General features: G+C 49.9%; 2 protein-coding genes across 6 annotated transcripts in view; both read left to right on the top strand.

The window, feature by feature from the left end:
• The window catches only part of EPB41L1 (erythrocyte membrane protein band 4.1 like 1), a 69,201-nt gene extending 56,611 nt beyond the window's left edge, over positions 1 to 12,590 (top strand). For 2 of the 5 annotated variants that reach the window (XM_052683694.1, XM_052683693.1), the window contains 9 exons: positions 987 to 1,094; positions 2,227 to 2,625; positions 4,012 to 4,119; positions 4,524 to 4,604; positions 4,792 to 4,854; positions 5,155 to 5,250; positions 7,055 to 7,135; positions 8,098 to 8,214; positions 9,504 to 12,590. In XM_052683694.1, the coding sequence (XP_052539654.1) occupies positions 987 to 1,094; positions 2,227 to 2,625; positions 4,012 to 4,119; positions 4,524 to 4,604; positions 4,792 to 4,854; positions 5,155 to 5,250; positions 7,055 to 7,135; positions 8,098 to 8,214; positions 9,504 to 9,512 (1,062 nt within the window). In that variant the 3' untranslated portion in view covers positions 9,513 to 12,590. The remainder of the gene's footprint in view (positions 1 to 986; positions 1,095 to 2,226; positions 2,626 to 4,011; positions 4,120 to 4,523; positions 4,605 to 4,791; positions 4,855 to 5,154; positions 5,251 to 7,054; positions 7,136 to 8,097; positions 8,215 to 9,503) is intronic. The other 3 variants (XM_052683696.1, XM_052683695.1, XM_052683697.1) reach the window with 2 other exon arrangements.
• Positions 12,591 to 13,464: 874 nt separating this feature from the next.
• AAR2 (AAR2 splicing factor) lies at positions 13,465 to 19,429 on the top strand. The gene is made up of 3 exons (XM_052683702.1): positions 13,465 to 14,277; positions 14,949 to 15,178; positions 18,285 to 19,429. The coding sequence occupies exons 1-3, from the start codon at positions 13,527 to 13,529 to the stop codon at positions 18,450 to 18,452; spliced, it is 1,149 nt and encodes a 382-aa protein (XP_052539662.1). The 5' UTR covers positions 13,465 to 13,526; the 3' UTR covers positions 18,453 to 19,429.
• The last annotated feature ends 1,285 nt before the right edge of the window (positions 19,430 to 20,714 follow it).

The following is a 20,714-nucleotide window of genomic DNA, read 5'->3' as shown; positions in this document are numbered from 1 at the left end:
CTTGCATTCCCACTCTCCTATAACAGGTTTGTGTCAAGGCAACAAGTTGTACCAGCTCTCAACCTTTATGTATGAAGATGGGGAAGAGGTGCAAGTGAGCAGTGGAATACAGAAGAGAGAGTCTGAACCACTGATGTGTATTGCTGCAACTGAAGCTGTGTGCCAGGAGCACAGAGGTGTCACTGAAGCCCCACTCCTGGGTAGCTGGCAGGACAGTGAGAGCTACGAGAAAACCTCAGTGGCATCTAAGATTAAGATGTTTGAGCAAAGTGAAGCTGAACAAAGGACAGCCCAGGAAGGACGAGAGCAAGCTGGTCCAGGAGGCTCCTCCCAGCTCCTGTCTCTGAAGGAAGATGTTTCTGTTGATCTGGAGCATGAAGGAGAAGGCAGTGCTGACCTGGCTTCCTCTGACTCCGGCTGTGAACTCACACTGGCAGAAGCCGTGGTAACTCTTCCAATGAACTGTCCGGATGGAAAGTTCATGCGCATGTTGTGTGGCTCTTTATTTACCATGTTCAGTGGCACCTCACACATCCATTGACTGAGAACAGTTGCTTTGCATCCCCTGTCCTTTTATGTATATGTGTGTGTGATCAGGCTTATTTGCTGAATGCAGACCCGCTGGCCAGTTGGTTCATTGGCTTTTGTTTTGTGACACCTCCCCTCCGCCCAACATTTTGGCTACTTCAAGAATGCCACCCAAGCTTCATGTCCAGGAACAAGAAAGGGAGATGGGGGGTGGCTTAAGAAGCTGTGAGTCCATCACAAATGCGCACACACTGAGCAGCAGTGCCCACGCTTCCAGCTTCACCCTTGCATTTCTTACGTTGGTATCCCTTCTTGCTTAGCTCGCCAGCCTTACCCATCCTACCCTGTCTTTGGCAAGCTGGTGGCTGGATGATGAAATAGTTTACTTTGCTCTTGTAAGCACTAGATCAGATTCTTTAGAGTTAATTTCTTAAAACTAACCATTTTCTCTAATCCAGAGCAAATCTCAGGAACCAAGTGGGGAAGAAAAGGATTTATCTGACCCGTCATTAAAATCCACCCTGAAAGAAGAGAATTTAAAGACTGCTGTTCCAGTGGTCTTAAAGGTCTCAGTGCTGTTCTACTAACTGCTTCTTGCCATAGTGTGATAGCTCACCTTAAGCAGCTGAGGACTATTTGCTTCCAGCTCCTCTCCCCATTGTAGAGCTGTTATGAATGTATTTGTACACGCACACAAGTGTACGCAGGCGTGTTTCTCTTGAGTTTGTTTGTCACCCTGTTTCTCATACCTCTCAACCTCCCAGCACCGCAAACAAAAGGTGCCTGTGCTGTCAGAGTCAGGGGATGGCTCTAGCTGCAAATGCTTGGACTGTAGCCTGGGAGATGGGCTTCCTCTGTTGCATCAGCCAGCTTAGAGCTAATTCTAAAGCTAACAAGGAGCTGATCTCCTAAAGAGAATCAAAAGCAAGTAAATGCATGGGTCTCGATTTCCTATCACTTCATAGCAAAATGGCGAAGGGAATGCACCCTCTGATGGCAGAGTTGAGAGATATGTCCACGTCTGGGGAGGAGCTAGTGGAGAGATGTCTTCCCTTGGCTCTGATCGTGCTGTCAATTACACTGACTGAACACACAGTCTGCATCCCTAGGAGCCAGCCCTGGTTGCACGAGTCCTTTGGAGGGCACTGGGAAGTGTGGGGGGGTGTGATGTGCCTGGCTCTCCTCGGGGTACTGCCCCGCCAGCCACACGTGATGCTCCACTTGGGCTGAGCTCAGTGCAATTGGCACGCTCCTTCGCTTCTCCACCAACCTACCTGGCTGATGGGACACTTTTCTCATGCTCAGTTTTTCTGACATATGATAGCATCGGCGTCTGAGCTGTTTCTGAATGTCTATTAACAGAACTGTTGTTTTGCATACATCTGCTTTCACCAGGTGCAGTGATGTGCCTCTAAGCTGGCCGAGCTTTTCTGTGTGACTGACCCTTTTTTTCAGTGATTAATTACCAGTAGGCTTTTGGCAAAACTGGATTGAATAATCCTTCTCCCCAAACCCCTGCAAAGTTGCTGCTGTCAGAAAGGTTTCGGTTTCTGTGCTTGAGTTGTGTTTGACTCTACTCTGTGACGTTTGCTGCTGCCTTTTCTCTTCTTCCTCCCCTCTCCTCCATCGGCACAGCCAGTGCTGCCGTGCCGTGCAGCGCTCAGTCTCCGTCTCTCTCCTCCGTTGTGTCTCATTCAGAGAGCAGGCTTAAGGGAGGGCACCGAGGAGAAAGCTAAGCCACCTCGGCACAGGGCTCCCGAGAGCGACACTGGCGATGAGGAACAGGACCAGGAGAAGGACTCAGTGTTTCTGAAGGACAACCACCTGGCCATCGAGCGCAAGTGCTCCAGCATCACGGTCAGTTCAACCTCCAGCTTGGAAGCAGAGGTGGACTTCACAGTGATCGGTGACTTCCATGGGACTGCCTTTGAGGACATCTCCCGGAGCCTGCCTGAGCTAGATAAAGACAAGAGTGAGATGGAAGATGAAGGCCTGGTTTCCTTCCAGCATACTTTCAAAGTAGTTCCTGGATTGGAAGAGGATGGCAAAGCCAGGGAGAAGGTTGCCCAGCCCAGCCCAGCCATCTCCCAGCTAGAGGTACACAGGGAAGCTGTTCCTCCAACGTTGTCTTGGTGCTACCGTCTCTCCATGTTCTCTGTACTGGTGCCTGGCATTGCCTCATTGGTGTGCAGTCCCACGTCAGTTTGGAAGAGCATGCTAGCTTTCATACAGCCCTGGGTTTCTGTCCAATGTAATTGTTCTACTGTCATGCATGCTGTTGTCTGTCTTGCATGGTTCACTCAGTTTGGACAGGTGCATGGCACTGTCTTGTGTTTTGTGACTCTGATAACCAGAAAAGTCATCTTCACCTCTTCATGTGCTGTGTCTGGCTGCCTGCCCTGCCCCTTGCGTCACTGCGGCACATCAGAAGCTGGAAGGGTGTGTTCTGTGTTATAACCACTGGCCCTGTCCCTGTGTTTTGCATGAAATTTGAGCGTGAAGAGAAATGTGCTGCTAACTAACCTGTTTGGTAGTGCCTGGAGAGATTGACAAAGTAGCCTGCCGGAGCAGCCCCAAATGTCGTGGAGTGTTTATCAGCAGGGCTGAGGAAACTGCATGTGGCATAGAAGAAAACTGCAAGCAGAAGTGGAACATGTGCCTCTGAGAGAGGACAGTAGGGCCAACCCCACCACAGACAAAATTATCATGGCCTCTGGTGCAGGCACAGGGTTTCCTGTGTGCTTGGCTCAGTCAGCGCTGGCTGCAGCTCCCAGCCCCGGCCAGGTGGGTGCTCCTGGAGCCCCCTGCAGCATGAGTCCTGCCCTGGATCCAGGAGAAAGCTGCAGAAGAAAGTGAGTTTTCTCTGAGCCAGGCCTTTTGTGGGGCACTGTGCAGCGGGCTGCTGGGCCACAGGCTTGGCTTATAGCCTCCATGGTGCTGTGTGACCAGTGCTGGGCAGGGAGCACAGCTGACTCAGAAATGCTGTGAACTTGCTGGAAATTTGTCTCCATTCTCCAAGTTAGCCTCCATTTGACAGGCAGTTGTCACCACAGATGTCGGGGACTGATGCAGTACACAGAAATACCTTAGGTCATAAGAGAGCGAGGTCTGTTGGGTCTCACATGCTCTGAAAACCAGTTTATCAGTGGTATCTGTGAACCTATCAAAAAAAGATTCCATAAAAGCCTGGAGATGGAGTACTGGGTCTAATTTAGAATATGTCAGTCATACAGGGTGCTTTGTGTGGTAGCCATTAGCCTAGGATAGTGGCCTGGGCTCTGCTCATTGTTCAGGTGAGGCTCAGCATGACACTTGCAGGATATCACATGCAGGTGGCACTTGCAGAAGATTCCAGGGGAACTGCTCATGCAGGCTGATTCAGGAGGAGCACTGAAGTGTCCCCCATGCAGAGCTGTATCTCATTGCACCCTGGGAAGCAGGGTGGTTTGGAGCAGTGACTGACTTGCTGTGCTTTTTCTGCAGTCACCAGCCCCAAAAACGGATGCTTTAACAGTCAGCCTGGGGCCAGACACAAAGAAGACCGAAGATGCCTCCACTGCCCACCAGATCAGCACCCCAGAAGCAGCCCAGGTGATGCAGCTGCGTCCATCCTCTCATGGCCCCTTCTCCCAATGGTTCTGCAGAGCCTCGGTTTAGCAAAACCTGTCTGCATGCAGCATTACTGTGAGGGCCAGTGGCTGAGAGAGGCCACTGGGGTTCTATTCTTGCACTTGTCTTGCCAGAGTCCCCAAAACATCAAATCTTGTCCAAACATATCCTGCGTTTACTTTTTCATGCAGGCACCATTGAACCCAGCCTCTGCACCCGATTCCCTTACCCCATCTGCCATGTGACAGCACGTGGGGATGTCTCCAGAGGGCGATGGGCCCATGTGTGTCGCTTCTCTGGCAGCAAGGATGTAAAGCACCGTGCCTGCAGATGTCACCCCTTCACAGGCACTTCCAAACTCATTGGCCTTCCTTTGCCTCTGGCAGGTGGAAGGAGGCATGCCTGGCAGCGGAGATGTATCAGCCTCTGTTCGTGCTGTCACCACAGAGACCACACCAACAACCTCAGTAAGTGGGACTGGCCCCTCGGGGTCCCACACCTGCCACCATCCCACAGGGGCCTCCTACTGTGCGGAGGGAGACCAGAGTAGATCTGTTGCTGGGGTGGGGAGGGGACGTGAAGGCTCCAGGGTGACCTGCTCTGCTCACCTGTGTGTTGTGTTCAAGCTCACATGCCTGTGTGGTCTGATTTCAGGATAATGCCACCAAGCCTGGGAAAGGGGCTGGTCCTACGTCAGAGCTTTGCTCCGTGTCACCGGTGAGTGAGCACTGGAGGGAGTCAACCCTGGGCCGGGGCTGGCAGTCAGGGCTGGGCAAGATGGTCAGATCATCTCCCCACTGCAGAGAGAGCTTTTCTGTATGTCTGGGCTTGGGATAGTTATCGCCAGCCCTGGAATAGCAGGTACCCAGTTGGAATCTGCAGCACCTTCTTCCTTGCTGTGCTCTCTATTGTGCAAGGCAGAAACATGCTAACATGCTCACCTTTGTAGCTCTGTGCCAGTGGAGAGGTACTGGAAGTTTAGGGCCTGGGGACTAGCTGCTTCTCTCTGTCATGCAGATCAGCAGCAGCTCTGCTGGGAAGGAAGTGCTCACCAGCATATTCAGTGCCACTGCAGAAACCCTCTCTACTTCTACCACTACCCATGTTACCAAGGTAAGAGCATCTTCAAACAGGGCAGCTGGGGAGGGTCTGATGAAAGCCACTGGAATTTGAGGAAGGTGGATTCATGCTGTGCCTAGTACAGAGGAAGATGCCTTTCTCCTCCTTACAAGCTGAAAAAGTGTGTGCTGACCTGTTGGAAGTCATCAGCTGGCACAGTGCCCTGGCCCTGCTCAGCCTAGCTGTGCTACCCATCCCATTCAGCCAGATGCAACTGCAGGGGACTTCAGACAAGGATGGCCTGTGTTTGACAGGCATCAGGTGCTCATCACCTGCATACCATCCACATGGACTGTGCCCGAGTGCCATGCCCACCTGTGTGCCTTGGTATATTGGGAAGGAAGGGAGTCATTAGGTAGAAAAGGAACTCAGTGTTTCTGAAGCTCTGTGCCCTGAAGGCATCAGCAGAGATGGAAGTGACTGTAGTAGACTGCCACCAGTATGTGCGCCACTCCCTTGTCCACGTAGCTGGTGTGTGTGAATCCAGACATACCTAGAGCCAGGGCCCAGATGCCCCCTGCCTAGAAATCCCACAGCACAGCTGCCAGGTAATTCACATCAGTGCCGGAGCACCTCACCTTATCTCAACTATGTCTGATTTATTACAGCTGGAGCAGCTTAAGTTGGGGGGGGGAAGGGGGGGGAATAGATGACAGAAAACTAAGGAGGGGTAGTTGCATCAGTGGATCTCGCCTATGGCCACTTCATTCCCAAATAAAGTACACATAAATGAAATAATCCAGCAAGAGATTTGAGCAAGCAAGAGAGGTGCTCAGTACCTGCTGCTGGCCCTTTTCCTTACACATCTCACATTCGTGCTCCTGCCCACTTCTGCCCTACCTGTGTCATGCTAGCTCTAACCATGCACTACATCAGGTTTAGTGGGACATACAGGAAATAATGCAAGGAGATCCTAAGATTATGTTGGCATTGTCTCTTCTCTGGTGGGCAGCTATGTCTTCCAGAAACAACTTGCTGGGTGCCATCTGTCTCACAGAATCACAGAATCACAGAATTGTAGGGGTTGGAAGGGACCTCCAGAGATCATCGAGTCCAACCCCCCTGCCAAAGCAGGTTCCCTACAGCAGGTCGCACAGGTAGGCATCCAGGCAGGTCTTGAACATCTGCAGAGAAGGAGACTCCACCACCTCCCTGGGCAGCCTGTTCCAGTGCTCCGTCACCTCACTGTAAAGAAGTTCTTGCGCATGTTTGTGCGGAACTTCCTATGCTGCAGTTTCCAGCCGTTTCCCCTTGTCCTGTCTCCACTCACCACTGAAAACAGTCTGGCCTCGCCATTCTGCCCCCCACACCTTAGATATTTATAGACCTGGATCAGGTCCCCTCTCAGTCTCCTTTTCTCAAGGCTGAACAGACCCAGATCACTCAGCCTTTCCTCATAGCAGAGATGCTCCAGGCCCTTCACCATCTTCGTGGCCCTCCGCTGGACTCTTTCCAAGAGATCCTTGTCTTTTTTGTACTGGGGAGCCCAGAACTGGACACAGTACTCCAGATGAGGTCTTACCAGGGCAGAGTAGAGGGGGAGGATCACCTCCTTCGACCTGCTGAACATGCTCTTTTTAATGCACCCCAGTAAGCCATTGGCCTTTTTGGCCTCCTCTCCCTCACATGCATAGGCAGCACTCATGGCTTATGAGTTTTATTATCTGTCCTGTGACCACATGCTGCAGGCAAGGCCTTGAATTAGGCTTTTTGCCCCAGAAACCTGTAGCCTGCAAGGTGTGGGGATGAGGCAGGTCCTGGGGGGTGCAAATGAGTGCTGTTTCTTCTTGTTGCACAGACTGTGAAAGGAGGATTTTCAGAGACCAGGATAGAGAAGCGCATAATTATCACGGGAGATGAAGACGTGGACCAGGACCAGGTAGGAGCAGTTGTCTGTGTCCCCAGGACCATGCGGTGGTGCTCACAGAAAACCCCAGTTCCATCTCAGAATGAGGGATGTCAGTCAGCATGCACTTGGCTTGTCAAATAGCAGGAATGTTTGGCTTTTATCAACCAAGAGCTCCCAGCCCAGCCCCCATCAGTACCTGCTGCAGAAATGAAGCAGCAGTAAAGATTGTATTTCAGCACAGAACCCAGCTATGAGCTCACCTTTTAATTTCCTTAAAATACATTTCCAGTTGCCTTTTCCCCGTTGAAATATTGTGAAGTGGCCCAGGTTCTCCCTTTCTTTCCTGCACAGTCTCACTCAGGGTTGATGCACTCCAGGAAACCTTGTTTTGCATCTTACCTCCTTGACAGAGGAACAAAAAGCGACAAACTTCTGTAATGAAATATCAGATATTGGTACAGATCTCTCAGGTTGCAGGGTCATTTTCCTGGGACCTAATCCTTTAGAATTTGTTGCTTGAAAACAAAATTGAAGCTCTAAAGTATTTCAAAATGATCTTGAGCAAGCTCTAAAGTAATTCTTAAATTTTTTAGAACTATAGTAATAAATATAAGAAAACTATCTTAGGGTTTTTGTTTGTTTGTTTGTTTGTTTGTTTTTGGTTTTTTTAGTAGAGTTTTTCTGCAGAGAATATCTGCTGTTCCTTTGCTTGGGTTTCAGTAGGGAGCTTGGGACATTGCATATCTCTACAGAAAGACAGCAAGTAAAGGGGGGAGCACATGGCCTCCCACTGCTGTATGAACTTGTGGTCAGTAGTGAGCTCCAGTCTTTTCTGCCAGGCCATTACATGTAGGTTGCATTTTGAATCTCTGCATCTGTGTCTGCTAGAATCCCATTCGACTCCAGCTGCTTTCTATCCACTGGCTGAGAGCAGTATTCATACCAAACTTCAGGAAAGTGGCAATGAATGCTTTCATCATTCTGGTTTCTAGGCACTGGCTTTAGCAATCAAAGAGGCAAAACTACAGCATCCTGACATGCTGGTAACCAAAGCTGTGGTATACAGAGAAACAGAACCTTTTCCAGAGGAAAGGGACAAGAAACCTCAGGTAGGTGGAGAAGTTATCAGGTGCAATTTATATTTGCTGTGTACAAGGTGTATGTAACTGTACAAGTGCCACAGCATGTCCCTTTCTCCATATGGTGTGGAAAAGACAGCGGAGTCCCTTGCAAAGGTTCTTCACTGGCCCAGTCCCCCATGTGACTGCACAGGCAGAGCATGCATTTCCACACCGCACGGGCTTTGCTCACGTTCCTACTCAAAACGGCCGGGGCACATTTCCACAGCTGGCCATGACTGATGTTTGGGACTGACTCCACCAACTGCATAGGAGTGGCAGCTCTTGGCCAGTGCTTCCAGTGTGACTGACTGCAGGCACGGCCATGTGGTTGTTGTTAGAAAGCCAGCACCACAGTCACCAAAAGCAGTGCTGCAGATGTCCTACTTGGCAAAGCAGTCAGAATCATTTGCATGTGAAGAGGAAGGACTTGCTTGTCCCCCTGTGCAGGGAGTGAGAAAAGTGATACCCATAATGAGAAGCTTGGCTGCAGGTTCTGCAAACCCATTCCCACCCAGGATTTGCACCTTCCCACACAGGCCTCAAAGCAGACACAGCTCTACACGTCCTCTTTTCCAGAGCAAAGCTGGCTTGAGGAGTCCTGCCCCACTCTTACCCCCTTACTCTGACCCCTTTGCTCCCCCATAAGAGATTGTCTCAGCTCTTCTGCAGCGGAGCTGTGGCACAGCCCAAAACGCTTTTGTATCAGAGCAGCTAAGAGGCAGAGGAGCATGCTGAAAAAGGGAAAGGAGGTTTGAAAGGCAGCTGCACTGCGTGTATGAGAAGCTCCTTAGCCTGCCAGACCGTAGGTGCATTTTGAGAGGCATCTTGGAAATGGATTTGGTGTTTATCTCCCTGAAGAGAGGTCCGTCTCTCTCTATGAAGATTTTGAAAGGCAACTTCTAAGCTTGGATAAGTAACTGGCTCTGTTGCACAATGGAAGGTCAGAGAGGCTACTGCATCTGTCTACTCTCACCTCCTTTAGCACAATATGAAGAGTCCAGATGTTTCTGTATTTCTTAGGGAGCCACCTGATTTTAAGTGATGGCTTAAATAAAAGAAGCCTTTAGCAGTGATCTGCTGGTATCTCCTCAAACACCAACATCAGCTCAGTGGACTGAGAGGTCCAGCTAATGGCCAGAGGTTCTGGTAAAGAAATACAAACTGTGGCCTGGAGAGTTTGCAAGTTTACTGTCCACTGCTCTCAACAAACAGGAACCCTGTTATAGTCAGAAGGTTACTGCACCCCGTGACCAGTCATTTCCATTTGCCTTGTACAGGAATCCTGACCAACATGTTCATGAAGTCAGCATCGGTATTTGGACCCGGAGGACAGTGAAGAAGGAGCCTTCATGCTGGATTTGTCAGCAAAACATAGACATCCTGGCTGCAATGTTCATGGCTAGAGACAAAAAGTTTTTAAAAAAGGAATAGCAAATATATATATATATACATACGTACATATATATATATATATATATAAAAACAGGAAACAAAACGCATCCTTGCACTGCTGCTATATGCTGGAAATGAATAGCAAGCAACACACCAACAAAAAAATACAACCCTCTTTGCAGAAAAAAAATTGAAGAATTTACTGGATTGGTGATAAAATAAGATTTAAAAATCATAATAACAACAATAATACAATAAGCCACCATCTTGCATGTTACATTAAAGGATACACAATCATGAGTTCATTTGTTGCACATTGAATGAAACAAAAACTGCTTTGCAACAAAGCAAGAAATAAGCAAACTGAAATCAGACAAACACAAGCAGAAGCAAAACCATTCCCCACTCTGGAAAGAAGAGAGAAAAACATTGAGTTTATTACTTTAGAGTTATTTTCCAATTTGGAAGTGTGGTTTCACCCTTCTCCTCGTTCCATGCTGGTTCTTTTGCATCTTTTGTGGTTCTGTTAACTCTTCCCCGTCTGTTCCTTATCTTCTTCTCTGTGCACTTGTCTAACCTCTTGTTCTCTGAAGGTATTTAAGGATGGAGTTCAATTCAAACAGAGCAAATGACATGTATATGGTTTTTCATTTATAAAAATGCAGCCTGTAGGGGTTTCATATGGATGTGCATTTAAGTTATGTATATTATTATATATAACAAGGGGGAGGGGGGAGGGGAAGAATACTGAAATAATCAACAGTGCTGGTAAATATGATGACATTTTTAAATTATTAACTATTTGACTGTGGTTGTTGTACTTCGAGGCTCTTAGATCACAATGGGACTCCTTGTCCTTCAAGAAGAGAACGGGGAAGGTATCAGCCACTGCTGTTTGGAGGGAGAAGGGGAGGGGGAGAGGTTGGAGCCATCCTGTTGACTGATCCACGTGGCAGCAAGAGCTCTGGGTTTGCTGTTTGGTATGGGTTGTTTGGAAGTGGTCTGTCAGTGGTGAGTTGGAAGGGCGCAGAAAGAGGCTCATGCTGCTCCTGCAGCCCTGGGTAGGGTCATCTCACTGGCCACCAACCAAAAGCATCAGAATCAGCTGGAAACAAGGTGACAGCTGCAGGGTTCATTGCTCCTGTCCGGCTCACTGAGCTGTGATGATAGTTGGGTTGTTTTGGATTGTTTCCAGTAATGGAGTTACTCGAGTTTTGTAGTAGGAAGGGTTGAAGGCAGAGCAGTTGTTTGACCCCATTCCTGCTGCCCTGGGTGTGATGGAAGGGCTGCCTGAGGCATGGCGGGTTGGTGATGGTGCTGGAGGACGATGGCAGTTCTTCCCCAGCCTTGCCTCCAGGTGCTGCCCAAAGGCATAGAGTGAGGAGGTCGCATCAATGAAGAGCATCCCAAGTGTACAAGGCTGGGCAGCAGAGCCCAGGTCCTGCACGTAAGGAGGCACTTGTCAAGGTGGTGTCAGTGATGCTGCCTGCCCCACAGCCTGACAGCTTGGCCTTTGGAGACAGGCCTCCTCTGTGGCTGCCTTTGGAAGGGGATAGCAAGGCTAAGCCCAGGGCCTTGCACACTGTGAACCAGGTGGTTAGGGTAGACTTGGAACCAAAACCAGAAAGGAAAGGAAATAAACAGGTTTCTTTTTTTTTTAATTATTTTAAATTCTATCTCCTGAAGAAACAAAAGGGGCCGCAATTCTGCACCATTTTGCCTTTAGTCTCCCACCCTTCACACAGACTGTGCCCAGAGACAGGTGTGGTTAACAAGTCCTGCCATGGATTTGAGGATGACAGTGAAAAGGAAGAGCCTGAGCCATTAGGGTGCTGTGGGCAGACCACACTCAGGTCTTCTGGTCTCTGGCAGCCTTGGTTTACCAGCTGCTTGTCATGATGTCCCCACGAAATCTGTTCTCCTTCAGGTTTATCAGTTTCCCCTGCAAGCATGGAAGACCTGAGCACAAGCTGCTTGGGCAGGGGACAACTGCTGGCTGATGCCAGTACTGTCACTTTCCTGAAGAGGTCGGTGGTGGTGGTGGCTCTCCCTCAGCTTCTGTTCGAGTGTGGTCACCTGCTTGTGACCTGCTGCTTTTAGAGATGAGACCCCCAAGCCAGAAAGAGTGAAGGCAGTTGCAAAGAGGCTGCTTTTCTCTTTGCTTTTTAAATGCACCCAAGCCAGCTGTCAGTAGCAGTTGCACTTTCAGAGACACCGGGTGGTAGAAGACTTGCTCTCAGTGCCTGCGCAGGGCATCCAGCCCTTCTCGCCTATTAGCAATGGCCCACACACTGCGCTCGTTGTTCTTTGGCATACCATGGCTCATACTCAGAGGAGCTCACGTGGCCTTCATACCCCTTACAGCCACCCACTGCTACTCTGAAGCTAAGATACCTGCTTTTGGCATCACCTTTTTGGCACAGTTATCAAAAGAAAGGTTACTGCTCAAACTAGTGGCCTTATACAGTTAGAGTTGACTTGACTACTCTAGAATGGACTCAGATGAGTTATGTTTGGAGTGAGTGGATCCCATTCTGTGGTTTCTGCAGCTTCTTTAAGGGTGACGATGTTTAAAAACTAAATTAGAAAAAAGCACCAACAAACAAATAGGATGAAACCAAACTGCTGAGCTGGGGCAGCTCAGCACCGCATGTTTTCTTCCAGAGGCCTTTCTGCTGAAAGCGGCGGGAGACATGAGTGCCTGTTTTTACCCAATCCCACAAATTTATTCCAAACCTGGCCTGCAATTGCATGAGTAATAATAACAGTAACAATAACAGCAATGTTTATATTTGAAAAGCACCTTACCAGCCAACTGCAGTGCTCTGTTGTTCCTTCACTAATTCCCCTTTTCCCTTTTTCTTCTTCTCCCCCCTCCAGTCATGCTCCTTTTCAGTGCTCGGTGGTGTATGCGTGTGTGCTCACTGTTCTTGTATTCAATAAAAGTGAAATAAATGTGTTTGAGGCTAAACCAGCTCTGTGACCTTTTCAGACTCTTTCCCACCAAAGAGAATGGGCAGACGGGGCGGGGGCTCCAGCCCGGGGCTGCATAGCAGGCTGTCCCCTGTAGGTGCTGTATGTAGCTGTTGGTTGGTGATGCTGCGTGGCTGCCTGCCATGGGGTGTAGGGTTATCCTTTGGGGTTGGAGGTTGCCATTCAGTGTCAGCGTTAAGTGGGTCTCCATTTTTGCATTCGGTTTCCAAGTTACCCTTTTAGGTTACGGTTGGGTGTTAAGGGTTACCTTTTGGGATATGTTTAAGGGCTACAGCTTTGGGTTAGTATTAAGGCCTAGGGGTTACCCTTTTGGGAGATGGTTGAAGATTACCCTTTTTGGTTAGAATTAAGGAGCATGGGTTAATATTTTGGGTTGTGGATACAGTTACCCTTTTGGGTTAGGGTTACGCGTTAAGGTTTCTCCTCTCGTGTTAGGATGAAGGCTCACCCATACAGGGTTAAGGCTAGCGGTTTGGGGGTTACCAGTTTGGATTAACAGTTACCCCTTATGTTAGGGTTAAGTATTTGAGTTATTGTTAAAGGTTACACTTTTGGTTCACGGCTAGGCGTTACGGAGCACCCTTTCGGGTTCCGGTTAAGGGTCACTCTTTCGCGTCGGTGTTTAATCGTTAAGGGTTACCCGTCGTTAAGAATTACTGCCACGGGGGGCGAGGGGCGACGCCTCTGGGGAGACCGGATGGGAACAGAGGCACGACCGTCAGGGCGGCGCGGCGAGCAGCTGGGCTCCTCGGTCCGGGGGAGCAGCGCAGCTCGGGGACGACGCGGAGGCGGAGCGAGAAGCGGCCCGGAACGGCCGTGCGCGGCGCAGGGGGCGGCCCGGCGCAGTGCGGAGCACGGCCCGCGCGTTTCCGGCCCTCTCCGTCCGCGGCCGCGCGCCGCCGCTCCCGCTGGTCATGGCGGGGCCGCGGGCCGACCCCGAGCTGGCCAAGCGCCTCTTCTTCGAGGGCGCCGCCGTCGTCGTCCTGGGCGTGCCCGAGGGCACCGAGTTCGGCATCGACTGCAACAGCTGGACCGCGGGCCCCCGCTTCCGCGGCGTCAAGATGGTCCCGCCGGGCGTTCACTTCGTGCACTGCAGCGCGGCCCGGAGCGGCGGCGGCGCTGAGACGGGGCCGCGCGCGGGGCGCTTCCTCTGCCTGCGGCCGCGCCAGGTGCGCGCGCTGCGCTGGGAGCCGGGCAGCGAGGAGCTGCGGGAGGCCGCGTTGGAAGAGGAGGAAGCGCTCGGGCGGGACCTGCGGGAGATGGACGCGTTCCTCGGGCCGTACCCCTACGAGACCCTGAAGAAGTGGATCTCCCTCAGCGGCTTCGTCGGCGAAGCGGCGGTGGAGCGGCTGCGGCCGGAGAGCGGGCAGATCTCCGCCTTCTCGGAGGTGCTGCCGGTGCGGGCGGGGCGGCACGGCCGGGACCGCGCGGGGCAGAAGCTGCCCCCGTACGACGCGGGCTGCGGGAGTTACGCCGAGGGCATGGCGCGGCTGCCCGAAATGCGGCCGAGAGCGGGCACCGAGATCCGCTTCACCGAGCTGCCGCGGCAGACGTACCCCGACGGCGCCAGCCCGGAGGAGATCACCAGGCACAGCATGGACCTCAGCTACGCCCTGGAGAAGGTGATCGCGCGGCGCTACGCTGGCCGGCCGCAGGAGCTGCTGGGTGAGTGCGCGGCAGGAGAGCCCCGCGCGGAGCTCCGGCCGTGCCGTGTCGTGCCGGGGGCGGGTGGGAGGGTGCTGCCCGGGGCGCCGGTCGGCTCTACGGGACCGGGCGCCGCGGTGCGGCGCGGAGGGGCCGGGAGCACGGCTGGGCTGCAGAGCGAGCTTTTGTTTTTCGCGTCGTCCGTCGTGTTATACGATTCATTCTTTGTCGGAATTGCTGCGCACACGAGTGCAGCGCTCACTCCCTCCTGTGTTCCCATCCCTGCGGCTCGGGGCCGGTGTCTGCACGGCCCGGCACGGGGGATGCACGCTTGCAGAGCGCCGGCAGTGTCTGTGGGATCTGCGCGCCGTTGAGGGCTGCAGAAGCGCTCCGGTAGCTCCGCACGCTGAGTGCCGGCAGCGCCGCTCTGCAGAGCTGGCAGTCACAATTAAAAGCCCTGCCCGGTTATGCTGTGCTTTCTCTCCAGATGGGAGAAGAGCAGAGCATTAGGGAATAATCAGTGTTGGCAGCATCGATTGCCGTTTGCAGAATAGCTCAGAGGACAGAATGTTGTTTGTATGCCTGAGCTAAACCTACAGTTTGTGCAGTCATCTGCAGAGCTTTTTAGAGGATGTGTGCTTTGGTTGTACTTCAGTTTATGTGTTTTGTTTTATTTTTTTTAATACGTGCAGCTGAGTTGCAGTTTGCTTTTATCTGCTTCCTGATTGGGAATGTATACGATGCATTTGAGCACTGGAAAAGGCTGTTAAACATCCTATGCCGTTCTGAAGAGGCCATTGCAAAGTATAAAGAGCTTTATGCCAATCTCATCTTCGTCCTGTATCACCAGCTGAATGAAATCCCGTCTGATTTCTTTGTGGACATCGTCTCCCAGGACAACTTTCTGACCAGCACCTTGCAGGTATGGCTGTGCTATCTCTTGAACAGAGCAGAGGGCGTGCAAGGCATTGAAACAAATTCAGAGAGAAGCTTCAGGAGGAAGTAAGCTGCTGTTGAGTCTGCCAGAGATAGGGAAGCCTGTGTCCTCTGAGGACACATACATTTCCTTTTACGTTTTCGTGATGTTGCTCACACAGAAATGCCCTCGCTCGTCATCTATGAGCTTGATCTGCTATAATGCTTTGCCTTTAGCAGATCAAGCATTTGAAGCACTATGGACTGGAGTTAGTCCACATGCACGTACCAGTGAAGTGAGGCAATGAGAGATGAGACTATCAAAGGCTATTCTGCAGCACAGAATGAGGACTGTGTCTTCCTTATTATGTTTTCCTTGAAAATAGTACTGAAAGTGATCTGGTACATTTGCACGGGTTTGGAGTTTTGGAGTGGCACAACTGACGTGACTGTGTGGAACCAGCATGCTTTTCCTAAAAGTGATTTGGGCTTTCAGCAGTGAAGCTGAACATCTCTGAGAGGGGCTGAGCATGTGCAAAATGATGTCTGTTGATCATTTTTTTCCCTTCCAAATACCATTCATTTAAAAATATGTAGCTTGGCGTAAAAGAGTGCTGATGGTTTTCGTAGAATCATAGAAACATGGGTTGCAAAGGACCACAACACTCATCCAGTTCCAGCCCCCTGCTGTGTGCAGGTCACCAACCAGCAGACCAGGCTGCCCAGAGCCACATCCAGCCTGGCCTCGAATGCCTGCAGGGATGGGGCATCCACAGCCTCCTTGGGCAACCTGTGCCAGTGCCTCACCACCATCAGAGTGAGAGACTTCTTCCTAATATCCAACCTAAACTCTCTTGTCTCGCTTTAAATCCATTTCCCCTTGTCCCATCACCATCCACCCTCGTAAACAGCCGTTCCCCCTCCTGTTTATCTGCTCCCTTCAAGCACTGGAAGGCCACCATGAGGTCCCCCCGCAGCCTTCTCTTCTCCGAGCTCAACAAGCCCAGTTCCCTCAGCCTTTCCTCACACAGAGCTGCTCCAGCCCTCTGCTCATCTCAGTGCCTCCTCTGGACCCGCTCCCAGAGCTCCACGTCCTTCCTGTGCTGGGGGCCCCAGGCCTGGACGCAGCGCTGCAGATGGGGCTCACAAGAGCCAAGCAGAGGGGGACGATCGCCTCCCTCTCCTGCTGGCTGCCCCTTTTTCATGCAGCCCAGAACACAGCTGGCCTTCTGGACTGCAGGCGCACACTGCTGCCTCATGGCCAGCTTCTCGCTTTTGGTCAGCCTGAAAGGTGTGCTCAGTGTGCACAGAAGTTGCAGTGAAACCTTATTGAGCTGAAGGCATAGATAGCATTTAAGAAGCCTTTCTGCTCCTGCCAGCTGTATGCAAAAGTGAAGATTTCCTGAAATTGTAGAATCACTCAGGATGGAAAAGACCCTAATGATCATCAAGATCTTGTTCATAGGGCATTTGTGGTTTCCTACCTGCAGAAACACACTGCTTGTGCTGAGACAGGCGTGGGCAAATCTGTACTTCAGCAGTAGTAAAACTAGTTACTCCCAGTCACTGTAACTGCTAGCAGATCAGCAGTAGACTGAAACTTTAAATCTAAGGAAAACGTGATTTTAAAAATAAAAAACCATAAGCAAATATGCCAGTAAATCCCAGCAACAGAAGCTCAGTCCCAGCAGGAGCAGCTGTGTGCCTGGAGTGTCAGAGGTGTTCAATATAAGTGAGCAGTGCCTTCCCTTTCTCAGGGAATGGCCCCATTTCTCTGCTGGGCACTCCGGGTTCTTGCTGTGCTCCTCTTTGTTTTTTGAGGTGTTTGTTTTTAACTTGCTGGATGAAATGATATGAGAAGCATTGTTTTAATCAAGCAATTGATTTTATTTGCCCCCACTGAAATTTTTAAGAATTTAGGTGCATAAAAGTCTTTATTATTATTGTTTTATTTTCTTTTACCATTCCTTTAGGTGACTGGAAAATCTGCTTCTATCTACAGCACACTCACAGAGCAACTCATTCACTAACCCTGTGAAATGAGAGCAGCACAAAGAATGCAGCAGCCAGCTGTTCCTTCCATGCAGTGGGAGTTCTGCAAGCACTCTGTCTTGCTGGTTATCCTCCCAGTTCAGGGGCACCTGAGTCTTTTGTGCCCTTGGATTTCATCTGCTTTTGTTTTTTATGTTGGCTGATGAAGCGGATGCCCTTAGCGTGGCTGTGTTGCCTTCAGTGATTACTGTTAGCCCCTGGCAGCAGTTACCACTTTTCTGGTAGAAAAGAAGAAATTTGCCTTTCGGTCAAACAGAGCCTCTCCTGTGAGGGGTTCTGCAGTTCTTAGCTCCTGTGGGGTTCCCCTGATGTGCTGAAATAGTGCAGGGGACCTCTGGGACTTTTAGCACTGGATATGTGCAGGTGGACTGCAAGTGTGCAGTGGGATGGAGGGGAATGCATGGTCCGAGCGTTCAGCTTTGAGTTCAGCAGTTCTGTTCTGGGGAATTTGATCTAAGGCAGGATAGAATGCTGTGTCCTTCATTGAATATCAGGACAGTATGCTGTGTCCTTCATTGAATATGCAACCCTGACAGTGTTTAAAGGGGGAAAAAAAAAGATAGATGAAATAAATAGGTGTTGGTGATACTGTATTACAGAACTGCTTTGGGAGGTTTCATGATCACTCCATCCAGCTGTGGAAACCCATGGGTGTAGCCACCTGTTGGCTTTGCCAGCTCATGGTGTGAAGCTGCCCACACGGCAGGTGAATTCTGTGCTTTTCTTTCCCTCCTGCTCACACGGGGATCTTTTACTCACAGCTGAGCAAAGAGCATATTTCAGAATTCTGTATTACGTGTCTAATCGCATGTATGCTGCTACTTCAAACAAAGTTATGGCTGTAATGTTTGTAGCGCCAGCTGGAGGCGGGATGACTGTAGGATGAGAGGGGAATGTGGGATGAGAGTGCAGGCTCTGCTTAGGCCGGCCCAAACAGGTCTGGTTCCCCGGAAGTCTCATCCTTTCCTGGTGAACCTATCTTGCAGCGTTCCCTGCCACATCCTGTTGATGATGCACAGCATGTGCCACAAACCTCACTGACATCTGCTTTGTTCTTTCAGGTGTTTTTTTCCTACACGTGTAATGCTGCAGTTGATGGGGCCTTACGGAAAAAAGCTGAAAAATTCAAAGCTCACCTAACGAAGAAGTTTAAGTGGGACTTTGACGCAGAGCCTGACGACTGTGCTCCAGTGGTGGTAGAGCTTCCTGAGGGTGTGCTCACAGACTAAGCCAGGTGCTCGCATAGAAACAAGCAGCTTTTTAAAAATCACTTTTACTCCACACCCTTCTTAACTTTTCCAGCTTCCAAGTCATTTTCTCTTGCTGCTCTAAAGACAGATTTGGAAAAACCAGAAGGATTCCTCACCACGTGAGAAGACCGGAACTGTTGGAGCTGTTTGAACACAGCCACATGGCTTTGGACACCTTGTTTTTCTTCTAGCCCTTCTGCAATACCTTCTCATTCTGTACTGAGCAGCTCCTTGCTCTGGTGTTATCTGGCTGGAGGTGATGCATCTCACACCTGAAGCCTGTGCTGCTCCTGTTTGATGCCTCTGGAGTGAGGAGGGTAAGCTCACATGACTGGTTATAGCCTTCTGCAGCCTGAACCCAGGCTCTGAATGGAGAACTTCTACTCTTCCTAGGCTCAAATTACAGGAATGTAACCAGAAGCATTACAAAACTGTGCCAGATCCTTAGCTGCTTAATTATGATTTATTGCTATGTTGTGGAGGAGTGCTCAAAGCTGCAACAGAATTCATCCCATTTTATACCACTAATACTGAAATATCTTTTCCTCTAATTCTGTTGAAACCTTTTGTACTTACTGCTGACACTCTGTTTAGCACGAAATAAAAGAATGTTAACAGTTTGATAACATTCATTACTGGACAATAGTCACCCAGGTTTTGAAGCAGAGGAGAACTAGCTTGAGGTGTGTGTCAGACTTTTACATGAACTGTACCCTTCTGTTTTGTTGTAATCAGAAACCTTTCACAAAAGATGGTCTCTTCTTTCTCCCCATCTTCCCTAAGGTGGGTTGTAGGAAAACTGTGGGGCTCTTTAGGCCTGCAGTCCGCTCATTAACCTTCTCCTCTGGTAGACTTCTTCAAATGTTTGTCTGTGTGCATATTGAACAAGATAACACTGCTTGTCAGTCTTTTGTAGTTAAAACAAATCTGCTTATCTTGGTCTTGTCTACAGAAAACATCTGTACAATTTTGTTATTTTATATATATATATATTGTATAGCTGAAGTTTATGGTGCTGTGTGGCTGGCCTGTCTGTTTGGGATGTCCAGTGTCCCCAAAAGTAACATCACAGTGCTTTCTGTTACATCTAAGTTCAACTCATAATGAGCAGTACCTGGCAGGCACAAATGCAGCATGTTCTGGAGAGTATGTGGTGGTGTGTTTCCAAATCATCAGTAACCTACTGCAGGAATCAGCTGCCAGAAGCCCTCATGCTGCTGCCTTCATGCTGTTTCTTCACTTTCTTCAAGGGCTTTAAACTCCCTTACTCTGGTGTCTTGGTTTGACCGTTTTCAACAGGCTGAGTACTGAACATGAGCCCTTAGGAGAGGTCCCTGCAGTTTGGTGAGTGTTGTGTTCTTAACTTTATCTTTACATGCTTTCTTGGCCTTAACATCCTTGAGATCTTTTACACTCTCGTCGTCTTGCTCTTTGCTTGCCTACATCCACAGGGAGTGCTGTCTTTGCAGTTGCCATTTGGACAAATTGTAGCGGGCGTTCCCAGATTTGATGAAAGGTGCCTGTTTGGTTTGTTGGCTCTTTGCACCAACTCCATGACTGATTCTGTTGCTTTAGAGCAGAACACCAGTTACTGATGTAACTAAGCAACACAGGTAGTGTGGAGACTGGGGACCATCCTGTCTGGAAGGTGAAAAGATGAATAGTGCTTGGTGCTTGTCCTGGCTGAAAACCAGTTTGGCCCAACAGTGTCAATGCTTTGCAGACTCGTGGCAGTGCTCCTGCTTCTTGGATGGATAGGTTACTTTCAGTGTGTCTTTGGAAGTTAATCATCAGGTTTTGTTTTTGAGATTTAACAGGTGTAGCAGCCAGATTCCCATAATAAACAGCAGTTTTAACAACCGAGAACAGAAAATGTAATTATTGTTCCATCATGCTTTTGGTGAGGTTGTAATAGATGTCTCTAATTAGACCCACAAAGGAGGTGGGAAAGAAGTAGGCCTTTGGGGGCATCATCTGTTTGCTACATGTGAAACAGAAGCAAGGAACTTTCAGATAAATAGAGATTGAGGTTGAGTGCTTGGAGTTCAACTCTGTGAATCAATTGCACGCTTAAGGAGAGGGAAGTTGGCACACATGAAGCAGCACACATTGAATGTTTGCAAGGGGAGATGGTCATAAATCTGGGAGGGGAAGGAGATGAGGGCTGTTACTCTTGTTGAAGTCAGCAGGGCATAAATGGAAAGCTGTAGCATGTCGTGGTGGACATATTTTCTTGCCTTT

The sequence above is a fragment of the Tympanuchus pallidicinctus genome, unplaced genomic scaffold (genome assembly GCF_026119805.1).
Source record: "Tympanuchus pallidicinctus isolate F22 unplaced genomic scaffold, pur_lepc_1.0 scaffold20, whole genome shotgun sequence".
Taxonomy (NCBI): Eukaryota; Metazoa; Chordata; class Aves; order Galliformes; family Phasianidae; genus Tympanuchus; species Tympanuchus pallidicinctus.
The sequence above is the reverse complement of the archived record's forward strand: the minus strand, read 5'-3'. Positions and strand labels throughout refer to the sequence as shown.